We start from the raw sequence: 13,700 nt of genomic DNA, 5'->3' as shown, positions 1-13,700 counted from the left end.
AGAGGGAGCATGCAAAATGCAGGGACCAAACAGTTGCAATGCCTGAAGTACTGTGGAGAAGGGGAGAAAGCAACTGGATTGGGCACCCGCAGCTGGAGGGAACGGCTGAATGGAGAGGGCCGGAAGCGAGAGGCCGTAGAGAGCCGCGGGGAGCGAGCGTGCGAAGACCTTGGTGTCACCGGGTCCAGGGACTGGTCAGTAAGTCTTTTGCTGTTGTGTTTATGGCGCATGCACAGAAAAAGGCACTCCTCTTCCGTTCTGCTGCTCCCCTCCCCCAACTCTCTCCCCTTCCTCCCTTTCCCCCCAGCTCTCCCCTTCCCCACTCTCTCCCCTTCCTCCCTCTCCCCCAGCTCTCTCCCTCCCCCCTTCCTTACCCCTCCCTCTCCCTCTTTCTCCCCCTTCCTTACCCCTCTTTCTCCCCCCCCTCCCTCTTTCTCGCCCTCTCCCTCTTTCTCCCCCCCTCCCTCTTTCTCCTCCCTCTCCCTTCCCCCCCCTTGCCCCCCGGCACCGCTACCGCTGGTCTCCCCGCGCTGCTGTCCCCGGCCCCCGCGCTGCTGTCCCCGGCCCCCGCGCTGCTCTCCCCGGCCCCCGCGCTGCTCTCCCCGGCCCCCGCGCTGATCACCCCGGCCCCCGCGCTGATCTCCCCGGCCCCCGCGCTGATCTCCCCGGCCCCCGCGCTGCTCTCCCCGGCCTGCTCCACTCTCTCACTCCGGCCATTGTATTCTGCCACGTGTTTGTTAGGTTTCATCTCTGTGATTTTTTGAGCAGCGCCATCTTTAGTCCTGGCAGCTGCTACAGTCGCAAGCTGTGACGTTTTCGTGGCACATGCTGTATCTGCGCATGTGCCAAAACAGCGCCACCTACCGATCGCGTTGTCAACAATTGCGGTCGCTGTTTAATTCCATGAGGAATTTCTTGAGGTTGTCGTTGCTCATGTCCCAGAACAACCTCTTCATGTTGTAGATCCATGTATCAGCGCCAGTCTTGCTGCCTGCTGTGACTCCACCTCCCCCACTCCCTCTTCCCCCAGATCCTACTCCCTCTCCCTCCTCTTCCCCCTCTTCCCTTCGCTGCATTGTGGGCTCAGGGTAGGAGTTGGTTGCAAATAAGCCTGAAAAGTTGAATTGGAAATAGATGGGGACACCCTGTCCATCTCTGGGGAAAGGAATCTCTGATTCCTGAAACACCTCCAGAACAGCAGGAGTTTGATCATCACAGGATGTGATCAGGAGCTGGGGGGTAATATTGGACCTGCTCAGATAGCTTTCAGAAAAGGAATTGATCTCTTGCTGCAAAGAATCTGCTGATAATTTTGTGACCAGACACATAAAATTACTTCTCCTGTAATAGTGATCCTTCAAGATATAAAAATCCCCTAGGTGTTCCTCATCTACATTCACAATGGTGAGAGAGTATGGGACCCTGAAACCCTCCTGGTAATTGATCTCATACAGGGCTATTGAGCACGGATGGTCAGTTATTTGGAACCTGAACTGATCTGTCCAGTCCACGCCCAGGATGTAGTTGATGAGACCATTGATCAGATCACTTTTCCCCGATTCCTCGTTCCCAGTGAGTACGATGGTCCTGTGATTGGTTGAGCTCCCGGCTTCTCCAAAGATGAACTTTCTGCACATTCTGTGCCTCACTCTCGCTCTTATTCCCCACATCTCTTCCTCCATTATTGCCCCCATCTCTTCATCCGTCTCTATTCTCAGAGGGAGCTGGTAAACATCCGGCCTCCCAGCCCTCACCAGTCTACACATTCTGCGAACACTTTCTGCTAACTGAGCCGAGCTCCTCTCTCTCGGGGTCAATGTCTCCACCTCCTGACTCAGAGCACTGATTCCCGCTACCCCACAGTCAGCGGACACCCGGATCCGATAGGAAGTGCCGACATTCAGGTTGTCCAGGATACACTCATGGGTCGAATCATCAGTTCTGATCTGAGTCCATGTGTCCTCCTGGCTCCTGCCTTTCTGATATTCGACTAAGTAATGCCCAATATTAACACCATCACCAAGCTGGGCAGGAGGGGCCCAGGTGATGGTCAGTGATGTGGGTTGAACATTGAGTACTGAAAGCTGACTGGGAGAAGCAGCAGGAAGGGTGAGGAGACTGGCAGTGGGATCACTGAGCAAGCCAGCCCAGGACTTGTATACAGGAGCAGACCTGAACTGGTATTCCTTGTGTGGATGCAATCCGGACACTGTGAAGGTCTCATGGTCATCCTGTGTATCCTGCCAGGACCAATCCTCATCTTCAACACACCTATACACTACCCTGAACATCAACACTGGTTCAGTGTTATCTCCAGGCGCTTTGAGTTGTAGTGTTACACTGGAATCGCTTATTCCTCTGATCAATGGGATGTCAGTTTTCTGCAGTATGAATTCCTCCTTCAACAAAATTCCCTCTTCATACAGGAAAATCGAGGCCCCAGGACAACTCCTGTCATCTACTGAAGCTATTGCAATCTTGCTGCTCTCACCAGCCTTGTTATTCCCAAAGGATTTGTTGGACTCAGTGAATTGCAGGAACAATCGCGCCTGTTTTCTCATTTTCTCAGTCACCGATGCTACTTCAAACCAACCCTCACTCAGCTGACATGCATCACTTTGTGATATGTGGTTTGGTTCTGTTAAAGACTGTGGGCTCTTAAGGTAGTTGGTGAGCTCCTGTAGATAGTTATCTGTCTCCGACAGTGAGCTGAAGGTGAAGCAGACCACGTGTTCAGTCATTGGGTCCACCAAGACCCTGTCCAACTGACTCTGGGTCAGAATGTCCACTCCTTGCAACATGGCCAGGTATCCGCCCACAGTGTTCACTTCCTTCTCCCTCTTCTCCACCCAAATGTCCAGTGAACGGTTACTGAATGGAGATCGCTCCTTCCCTTCCAATATTTCCACCAGGCCACTTTCCCCCTGCTCCATTCTGCGGATGGATGGCAGAATTGTCGCCAGTTCTTTCTGAAAGAACAGCTGGTATTCCAGACACAATCTCTTGAAGGTTTGAATCTTTGTCTTTAACTCAGGGAATGTTCTGGCTGCTGTGCTTTTCATCAGATCATTGCATCTCATCTCTATGTCATGGAAATGCTCCAGGAGGAGCCGGCACTCATTGACCAGCTCAAGACTGATCTGCCGAACTAACTGGGCAGCTTTCGAGACCAGCATGCTCAAAGGATACAACCAGACTTTCAGCGGCACTGCCTTCTCTCCGTGTTCGCCCAGTAACTTGGGGAGTGTTGAGTAAACTTGAAGAGCATCTTCGTAACCCACCGGGTTCCTATCGAGGAAGAAATCTCCATGAAATGTGCAGCTGAATGTCTCAACAATTTTCTTTTCATGGTCTGACAGCTTCACGGAGCCTTTTCCATCAATTTGGAAGCTGGGGATCTTTTTAACCATCACATTCAGCTCTCCCTCAATATCCTGGCCATTGTCGTTGGATGAATATTCCCGGTCAAACACGAAGAAAGCCTGAGCTCCGTACAAGACGGCTGTGACAACATGAGTGGCCAAATCCTGATCAACGACTGATGGGTAGGATATATTCTGGGGTCCCAGATGGCTCATGGTCAGCTGCTCAAACCGGGTTGTGGCTCGGTACTGGAGGGTGACCCGGGCATGCTGCTTGGATACCTTACTGTTTTTCAGGAACTTGGCAGAGCCGCTCACGTCAACCAGTCCACTCAGAAAACTGGCCTTGAGGGATGCATCCACATCTAAAGAGGATGTTGTATCATCAATGGAGTCTGAGGAAATGATGCTGAACTCAGTATTGGGACTTGGCTGAACGTTGAGGTTATTTTGGAGTTTGTCCAGGTCCCATAAAGTGACTCCTGCAAAGATACAATGAAAAGCTGGATTGAAGGGAAGCCCTGAGGGAGTGCTGTACTGTCGGAGGGTCAGTACTGAGGGAGTGCTGTACTGTCGGAGGGTCAGTACTGAGGGAGTGCTGTACGGTCGGAGGGTCAGTACTGAGGGAGTGCTGTACGGTGGGAGGGTCTGTACTGAGGGAGTGCTGTACTGTCGGAGGGTCAGTACTGAGGGAGTGCTGTACTGTCGGAGAGTCAGTACTGAGGGAGTGCTGTACTGTCGGAGGGTCAGTACTGAGGGAGTGCAGTACTGTCGGAGGGTCAGTACTGAGGGAGTGCTGTACTGTCAGAGGGTCAGTACTGAGGGAGTGCTGTACTGTCGGAGGGTCTGTACTGAGGGAGTGCTGTACTGTCGGAGGGTCAGTACTGAGGGAGTGCTGTACTGTCGGAGAGTCAGTACTGAGGGAGTACTGTACTGTCGGAGAGTCAGTACTGAGGGAGTACAGTACTGTCGGAGGGTCAGTACTGAGGGAGTGCTGAACTGTCAGAGGGTCAGTACTGAGGGAGTGCTGTACTGTCGGAGGGTCAGTACTGAGGGAGTGCTGTACTGTCAAAAGGTCAGTACTGAGGGAGTGCTGCACTGTCAGAGGGTCAGTACTGAGGGAGTGCTGTACTGTCAAAAGGTCAGTACTGAGTGTGTGCTGCACTGTTGGACGGTCAGTACTGAGGGAGTGCAGCCCAGTCTGTGGAACAGCACTGAGGGATCGTTGCTAGTCGGATGGGCAGTGATGAGGGAGTGCTGCAGAGTCAGACGGTCAGTACTGAGGGAGTGCTGCACTGATGGAGAGTCAGTACTGAGGGAGTGCTGCACTGTCAGAGGGTCAGTACTGAGGGAGTGCGGCACTGCCTGAGGGAGGGCTGCACTGTCAGAAAGTCAGCACTGAGGGAGTGCTGCACTGTCAGAGGGTCAGTACTGAGGGAGTGCTGCACTGTCAGAGGGTCAGTACTGAGGGAGGGCTGCACTGTCAGAGGGTCAGTCCTGAGGGAGTGCTGCACTGTCAGAGGGTCAGTACTGGGGGAGTGCTGCACTATCGGAGGGTCAGTACTGAGGGAGCGCTGTACGGTCAGAGGGTCAGTACTGAGGGAGTGCTGTACTGTCAGAGGGTCAGTACTGAGGGAATGCTGCACTGTCAGAGGGTCAGTACTGAGGGAATGCTGCACTGTCGGAGGGTCAGTACTGAGGGAGTGCTGCACTGTCGGAGGGTCAGTACTGAGGGAGTGCTGTACGGTCAGAGGGTCAGTACTGAGGGAGTGCTGTACTGTCAGAGGGTCAGTACTGAGGGAATGCTGCACTGTCAGAGGGTCAGTACAGAGCGAGTGCTGCACTGTCGGAGGGTCAGTACTGAGGGAGTGCTGTACTGTCAGAGGGTCAGTACTGAGGGAGTGCTGTACTGTCGGAGGGTCAGTACTGAGGGAGTGCTGTACTGTCAAAAGGTCAGTACTGAGGGAGTGCTGCACTGTCAGAGGGTCAGTACTGAGGGAGTGCTGTACTGTCAAAAGGTCAGCACTGAGTGTGTGCTGCACTGTTGGACGGTCAGTACTGAGGGAGTGCAGCCCAGTCTGTGGAACAGCACTGAGGGATCGTTGCTAGTCGGATGGGCAGTGATGAGGGAGTGCTGCACAGTCAGAGGGTCAGTACTGAGGGAGTGCTGCACTGATGGAGAGTCAGTACTGAGGGAGTGCTGCACAGTCAGGGGGTCAGTACTGAAGGAGTGCTGCACTGTCAGAGGGTCAGTACTGAGGGAGTGCTGCACTGTCAGAGGGTCAGTACTGAAGGAGTGCTGCACTGTCAGAGGGTCAGTACTGAGGGAGGGCTGCACTGTCAGAGGGTCAGTACTGAGGCAGTGCGGCACTGCCTGAGGGAGGGCTGCACTGTCAGAAAGTCAGCACTGAGGGAGTGCTGCACTGTCAGAGGGTCAGTACTGAGGGAGTGCTGCACTGTCAGAGGGTCAGTACTGAGGGAGGGCTGCACTGTCAGAGGGTCAGTCCTGAGGGAGTGGTGCAAAGTCAGAGGGTCAGTACTGAGGGAGTGCTGCACTGTCGGAGGGACAGTACTGAGGGAGTGCTGTACGGTCAGAGGGTCAGTACTGAGGGAGTGCTGCACTGTCGGAGGGTCAGTACTGAGGGAGTGCTGTACTGTCGGAGGGTCAGTACTGAGCGAGTGCTGTACAGTCGGAGGGTCAGTACTGAGGGAGTGCTGTACGGTCGGAGGGTCAGTACTGAGGGAGTGCTGTACTGTCGGAGGGTCTGTACTGAGGGAGTGCTGTACTGTCGGAGGGTCAGTACTGAGGGAGTGCTGTACTGTCGGAGAGTCAGTACTGAGGGAGTGCTGTACTGTCGGAGGGACTGGACTGAGGGAGTGCAGTACTGTCGGAGGGTCAGTACTGAAGGAGTGCTGTACTGTCAGAGGGTCAGTACTGAGGGAGTGCTGTACTGTCGGAGGGTCTGTACTGAGGGAGTGCTGTACTGTCGGAGGGTCAGTACTGAGGGAGTGCTGTACTGTCGGAGAGTCAGTACTGAGGGAGTGCTGTACTGTCGGAGAGTCAGTACTGAGGGAGTACAGTACTGTCGGAGGGTCAGTACTGATGGAGAGCTGTACTGTCAGAGGGTCAGTACTGAGGGAGTGCTGTACTGTCGGAGGGTCAGTACTGAGGGAGTGCTGTACTGTCAAAAGGTCAGTACTGAGGGAGTGCAGCACTGTCAGAGGGTCAGTACTGAGGGAGTGCTGTACTGTCAAAAGGTCAGGACTGAGTGTGTGCTGCACTGTTGGACGGTGAGTACTGAGGGAGTGCAGCCCAGTCTGTGGAACAGCACTGAGGGATCGTTGCTAGTCGGATGGGCAGTGATGAGGGAGTGCTGCACAGTCAGAGGGTCAGTACTGAAGGAGTACTGCACTGATGGAGAGTCAGTACTGAGGGAGTGCTGCACTGTCAGAGGGTCAGTACTGAGGGAGTGCTGCACTGTCAGAGATCCAGTACTGAGGGAGTGCGGCACTGCCTGAGGGAGGGCTGCACTGTCAGAAAGTCAGCACTGAGGGAGTGCTGCACTGTCAGAGGGTCAGTACTGAGGGAGTGCTGCACTGTCAGAGGGTCAGTACGGAGGGAGGGCTGCACTGTCAGAGGGTCAGTCCTGAGGAAGTGCTGCACTGTCGGAGGGTCAGTACTGAGGGAGTGCTGCACTATCGGAGGGTCAGTACTGAGGGAGCGCTGTACGGTCAGAGGGTCAGTACTGAGGGAGTGCTGTACTGTCAGAGGGTCAGTACTGAGGGAATGCTGCACTGTCAGAGGGTCAGTACTGAGGGAGGGCTGCACTGTCGGAGGGTCAGTACTGAGGGAGTGCTGCACTGTCGGAGGGTCAGTACTGAGGGAGTGCTGTACGGTCAGAGGCTCAGTACTGAGGGAGTGCTGTACTGTCAGAGGGTCAGTACTGAGGGAATGCTGCACTGTCAGAGGGTCAGTACTGAGCGAGTGCTGCACTGTCGGAGGGTCAGTACTGAGGGAGTGCTGTACTGTCGGAGAGTCAGTACTGAGGAAGTGCTGTACTGTCAGAGAGTCAGTACTGAGGGAGTACAGTGCTGTCGGAGGGTCAGTACTGAGGGAGTGCTGTACTGTCAGAGGGTCAGTACTGAGGGAGTGCTGTACTGTCGGAGGGTCAGTACTGAGGGAGTGCTGTACTGTCAAAAGGTCAGTACTGAGGGGGTGCTGCACTGTCAGAGGGTCAGTACTGAGGGAGTGCTGTACTGTCAAAAGGTCAGTACTGAGTGTGTGCTGCACTGTTGGACAGTCAGTACTGAGGGAGTGCAGCCCAGTCTGTGGAACAGCACTGAGGGATCGTTGCTAGTCGGATGGGCAGTGATGAGGGAGTGCTGCACAGTCAGAGGGTCAGTACTGAAGGAGTGCTGCACTGATGGAGAGTGAGTACTGAGGGAGTGCTGCACAGTCAGAGGGTCAGTACTGAAGGAGTGCTGCACTGTCAGAGGGTCAGTACTGAGGGAGTGCTGCACTGTCAGAGGGTCAGTACTGAGGGAGGGCTGCACTGTCAGAGGGTCAGTACTGAGGCAGTGCGGCTCTGCCTGAGGGAGGGCTGCACTGTCAGAAAGTCAGCACTGAGGGAGTGCTGCACTGTCAGAGGGTCAGTACTGAGGGAGTGCTGCACTGTCAGAGGGTCAGTACTGAGGGAGGGCTGCACTGTCAGAGGGTCAGTCCTGAGGGAGTGCTGCAAAGTCAGAGGGTCAGTACTGAGGGAGTGCTGCACTGTCGGAGGGACAGTACTGAGGGAGTGCTGTACGGTCAGAGGGTCAGTACTGAGGGAGTGCTGTACTGTCAGAGGGTCAGTACTGAGGGAATGCTGCACTGTCAGAGGGTCAGTACTGAGCGAGTGCTGCACTGTCAGAGGGTCAGTACTGAGGGAGTGCTGCACTGTCGGAGGGTCAGTACTGAGGGAGTGCTGCACTGTCAGAATGTCAGGACTGAGGGATTGCTGCACTGTCAGAGGGTCAGTACTGAGGGAGTGCTGCACTTTCAGAGGGTCAGTACTGAGGGAGAGCAGTAGTGTCAGATGGTCAGTACTGAGGGAGTGCTGCACAGTCGGAGGGTCAGTACTGAGGGAATGCTGCACTGTTAGAGGGTCAGTACTGAGGGAGTGCTGCACTGTCGGAGGGTCAGTACTGAGGGAGTGCTGCACTGTCAGAATGTCAGTACTGAGGGATTGCTGCATTGTCAGAGGATCAGTACTGAGGGTGTGCTGCACTGTCAGATGGTCAGTACTGAGGGAATGCTGCACTGTCAGAGGGTCAGTACTGAGAGAGTGCTGCACTGTCAGAGGGTCAGTACTGAGGGAGTGCTGCACTGTCAGAGGGTCAGTACTGAGGGAGTGCTGCACTGTCAGAGGGTCAGTACTGAGGGAATGCTGCACTGTCAGAGGGTCAGTCCTGAGTGAGTGCTACACTGTCAGAGGGTCAGTACTGAGGGAGTGCTGAACTGGTGGAACGTCAGTACTGAGGGTGTGCTGTACTGTCAGAGGGTCAGCACTGAGGGAATGCTGCACTGTCAGAGGGTCAGTACTGAGGGAGTGCTGCACTGTCAGAGGGTCAGTACTGAGGGAATGCTGCACTGTCAGAGGGTCAGTACTGAGGGAGTGCTGCATTGCCATATGGTCAGTACTGAGGGAGTGCTGCACTGTCGGAGGGTCAGTACGGAGGGAGTGCTACACTGTCAGAGGGTCAGTACTGAGGGAGTGCTGCATTGCCATATGGTCAGTACTGAGGGAGTGCGGTACTGCCTGAGGGAGTGCTGCACTGTCAGAGGGTCAGTACTGAGGGTGTGCGGCACTGCCTGAGGGAGGGCTGCACTGTCTGAGGGTCAGTACTGAGGGAGTGCTGCACTGTCAGAGGGTCAGTACTGAGGGAGTGCTGCACTGTCAGAGGGTCAGTACTGAGGGAGGGCTGCACTGTCAGAGGGTCAGTCCTGAGGGAGTGCTGCACTGTCAGAGGGTCAGTACTGAGGGAGTGCTGCACTGTCAGAGGGTCAGCACTGAGGGAGTGCTGCACTGTCGGAGGGTCAGTACTGAGGGAGTGCTGTACGGTCAGAGGGTGAGTACTGAGGGAGTGCTGCACTGTCAGAGGGTCAGTACTGAGGGAATGCTGCACTGTCAGAGGGTCAGTACTGAGCGAGTGCTGCACTGTCGGAGGGTCAGTACTGAGGGAATGCTGCACTGTCAGAGAGTCAGTACTGAGGGAGTGCTGCACTGTCAGAGGGTCATTACTGAGGGAATGCTGCACAGTTAGAGGGTCAGTACAGAGGGAGTGCTGCACTGTCGGAGGGTCAGTACTGAGGGAGTGCTGCACTGTCAGAATGTCAGTACTGAGGGATTGCTGCACTGTCAGAGGGTCAGTACTGAGGGAGTGCTGCACTGTCAGAGGGTCAGTACTGAGGGAATGCTGCACTGTCAGAGGGTCAGTACTGAGGGAGTGCTGCATTGCCATATGGTCAGTACTGAGGGAGTGCTGCACTGTCGGAGGGTCAGTACGGAGGGAGTGCTACACTGTCAGAGGGTCAGTACTGAGGGAGTGCTGCATTGCCATATGGTCAGTACTGAGGGAGTGCGGTACTGCCTGAGGGAGGGCTGTAATGTCAGAAGGTCAGCACTGAGGGCGTGCTGCACTGTCAGAGGGTCAGTACTGAGGGTGTGCGGCACTGCCTGAGGGAGGGCTGCACTGTCTGAGGGTCAGTACTGAGGGAGTGCTGCTCTGTCAGAGGATCAGTACTGAGGGAGGGCTGCACTGTCAGAGGGTCAGTCCTGAGGGAGTGCTGCACAGTCAGAGGGTCAGTACTGAGGGAGTGCTGCACTGTCGGAGGGTCAGTACTGAGGGAGTGCTGCACGGTCAGAGGGTCAGTACTGAGGGAGTGCTGGACTGTCAGAGGGTCAGTACTGAGGGAATGCTGCACTGTCAGAGAGTCAGCACTGAGGGAGTGCTGCACTGTCAGAGGGTCATTACTGAGGGAATGCTGCAGTGTCAGAGGGTGAGTACTGAGGGAGTGCTGCACTGTCAGAGGGTCATTACTGAGGGAATGCTGCACTGTCGGAGGGTCAGTACTGAGGGAGTGCTGCACTGTCAGAGGGTCAGTACTGAGGGAGTGCTGTACTCTCAAAAGGTCAGTACTGAGTGTGTGCTGCACTGTTGGAGGTCAGTACTGAGGGAGTGCAGCCCAGTCTGTGGAACAGCACTGAGGGATCGTTACTAGTCGGATGGGCAGTGATGAGGGAGTGCTGCACAGTCAGAGGGTCAGTACTGAGGGAGTGCTGCACTGATGGAGAGTCAGTACTGAGGGAGTGCTGCACTGTCAGAGGGTCAGTACTGAGGGAGTGCTGCACTGTCAGAGGGTCAGTACTGAAGGAGTGCTGCACTGTCAGTGGGTCAGTACTGAGGGAGGGCTGCACTGTCAGAGGGTCAGTACTGAGGGAGTGCGTCACTGCCTGAGGGAGGGCTGCACTGTCAGAAAGTCAGCACTGAGGGAGTGCTGCACTGTCAGAGGGTCAGTACTGAGGGAGTGCTGCACTGCCAGAGGGTCAGTACTGAGGGAGGGCTGCACTGTAAGAGGGTCAGTCCTGAGGGAGTGCTGCACTGTCAGAGGGTCAGTACTGAGGGAGTGCTGCACTGTCAGAGGGTCAGTACTGAGGGGGTGCTGAACTGTCGGAGGGTCAGTACTGAGGGAGTGCTGTACGGTCAGAGGGTCAGTACTGAGGGAGTGCTGTACTGTCAGAGGGTCAGTACTGAGGGAATGCTGCACTGTCAGAGGGTCAGTACTGAGGGAATGCTGCACTGTCAGAGGGTCAGTACTGAGCGAGTGCTGCACTGTCGGAGGGTCAGTACTGAGGGAATGCTGCACTGTCAGAGAGTCAGTACTGAGGGAGTGCTGCACTGTCAGAGGGTCATGACTGAGGGAATGCTGCACTGTCAGAGGGTCAGTACTGAGGGAGTGCTGCACTGTCAGAGGGTCAGTACTGAGGGAATGCTGCACTGTCAGAGGGTCAGTACTGAGGGAGTGCTGCACTGTCAGAGGGTCAGTACTGAGGGAATGCTGCACTGTCAGAGGGTCAGTCCTGAGGGAGTGCTGCACTGTCAGAGGCGCAGTACTGAGGGAGTGCTGCACAGTCAGAGGCGCAGTACTGAGGGAGTGCTGCACTGTCAGAGGGTCAGTACTGAGGGAGAGCAGTAGTGTCAGATGGTCAGTACTGAGGGAGTGCTGCACTGTCGGAGGGTCAGTACTGAGGGAGTGCTGCACTGTCAGAGGGTCAGTACTGAGGGAAAGCTGCACTGTTAGAGGGTCAGTACTGAGGGTGTGCGGCCCTGCGTGAGGGAGGGCTGCACTGTCTGAGGGTCAGTACTGAGGGAGTGCTGCACTGTCAGAGGGTCAGTACTGAGGGAGTGCTGCACTGTCAGAGGGTCAGTACTGAGGGAGGGCTGCACTGTCAGAGGGTCAGTCCTGAGGGAGTGCTGCACTGTCAGAGGGTCAGTACTGAGGGAGTGCTGCACTGTCAGAGGGTCAGGACTGAGGGAGTGCTGCACTGTCGGAGGGTCAGTACTGAGGGAGTGCTGTATGGTCAGAGGGTCAGTACTGAGGGAGTGCTGTACTGTCAGAGGGTCAGTACTGAGGGAATGCTGCACTGTCAGAGAGTCAGCACTGAGGGAGTGCTGCACTGTCAGAGGGTCATTACTGAGGGAATGCTGCACTGTCAGAGGGTCAGTACTGAGGGAGTGCTGCACTGTCAGAGGGTCAGTACTGAGGGAATGCTGCACTGTCAGAGGGTCAGTGCTGAGGGAGTGCTGTACTGTCAAAAGGTCAGTACTGTGTGTGTGCTGCACTGTTGGACGGTCAGTACTGAGGGAGTGCAGCCCAGTCTGTGGAACAGCACTGAGGGATCGTTACTAGTCGGATGGGCAGTGATGAGGGAGCGCTGCACAGTCAGAGGGTCAGTACTGAGGGAGTGCTGCACTGATGGAGAGTCAGTAATGAGGGAGTGCTGCACTGTCAGAGGGTCAGTATTGAGGGAGTGCTGCACTGTCAGAGGGTCAGTACTGAGGGAGTGCTGCACTGTCAGAGGGTCAGTACTGAAGGAGTGCTGCACTGTCAGAGGGTCAGTACTGAGGGAGGGCGGCACTGTCGGAGGGTCAGTACTGAGGTAGTGCGGCACTGCCTGAGGGAGGGCTGCACTGTCAGAAATTCAGCACTGAGGGAGTGCTGCACTGTCAGAGGGTCAGTATTGAGGGAGTGCTGCACTGCCAGAGGGTCAGTACTGAGGGAGGGCTGCACTGTCAGAGGGTCAGTCCTGAGGGAGTGCTGCACTGTCAGAGGGTCAGTGCTGAGGGAGTGCTGCACTGTCGGAGGGTCAGTACTGAGGGAGTGCTGTACGGTCAGAGGGTCAGTACTGAGGGAGTGCTGCACTGTCAGAGGGTGATGACTGAGGGAGTGCTGCACTGTCAGAGGGTCAGAACTGAGGGAGAGCAGTAGTGTCAGATGGTCAGTACTGAGGGAGTGCTGCACTGTCGGAGGGTCAGTACTGAGGGAGTGCTGCACTGTCAGAGGGTCAGTACTGAGGCTGTGCGGCACTGCCTGAGGGAGGGCTGCACTGTCTGAGGGTCAGTACTGAGGGAGTGCTGCACTGTCAGAGGGTCAGTACTGAGGGAATGCTGCACTGTCAGTGGGTCAGTACTGAGGGAATGCTGCACTGTCAGAGGGTCAGTACTGAGCGAGTGCTGCACTGTCGGAGGGTCAGTACTGAGGGAATGCTGCACTGTCAGAGAGTCAGTACTGAGGGAGTGCTGCACTGTCAGAGGGTGATGACTGAGGGAATGCTGCACTGTCAGAGGGTCAGTACTGAGGGAGTGCTGCACTGTCAGAGGGTCAGTACTGAGGGAATGCTGCACTGTCAGAGGGTCAGTCCTGAGGGAGTGCTGCACTGTCAGAGGCGCAGTACTGAGGGAGTGCTGCACAGTCAGAGGCGCAGTACTGAGGGAGTGCTGCACTGTCAGAGGGTCAGTACTGAGGGAGAGCAGTAGTGTCAGATGGTCAGTACTGAGGGAGTGCTGCACTGTCGGAGGGTCAGTACTGAGGGAGTGCTGCACTGTCAGAGGGTCAGTACTGAGGGTGTGCGGCACTGCCTGAGGGAGGGCTGCACTGTCTGAGGGTCAGTACTGAGGGAGTGCTGCACGGTCAGAGGGTCAGTACTGAGGGAGTGCTGCACTGTCAGAGGGTCAGTACTGAGGGAGGGCTGCACTGTCAGAGGGTCAGTCTTGAGGGAGTGCTGCACTGTCAGTGGG

The 13,700-nt window shown here is 55.7% G+C and overlaps 1 protein-coding gene and 1 pseudogene across 3 annotated transcripts in view; both read right to left on the bottom strand.

Annotated features, from left to right (window-relative positions):
* Positions 1-13,700, bottom strand: part of LOC137345807 (zinc-binding protein A33-like) — a 213,515-nt pseudogene that overhangs the window by 45,828 nt on the left and 153,987 nt on the right.
* Positions 668-13,700, bottom strand: part of LOC137346253 (uncharacterized) — a 144,076-nt gene continuing 131,043 nt past the window's right edge. For all 3 annotated transcript variants that reach the window (XM_068009704.1, XM_068009703.1, XM_068009705.1), the window contains one exon: positions 668-3,844. In XM_068009704.1, the coding sequence (XP_067865805.1) occupies positions 876-3,844 (2,969 nt within the window). In that variant the 3' untranslated portion in view covers positions 668-875. The remainder of the gene's footprint in view (positions 3,845-13,700) is intronic.

Source organism: Heterodontus francisci, chromosome 29 (assembly GCF_036365525.1).
Source record: "Heterodontus francisci isolate sHetFra1 chromosome 29, sHetFra1.hap1, whole genome shotgun sequence".
Lineage (NCBI taxonomy): Eukaryota > Metazoa > Chordata > Chondrichthyes > Heterodontiformes > Heterodontidae > Heterodontus > Heterodontus francisci.
This window is presented reverse-complemented; position numbering and strand designations above follow the sequence as displayed.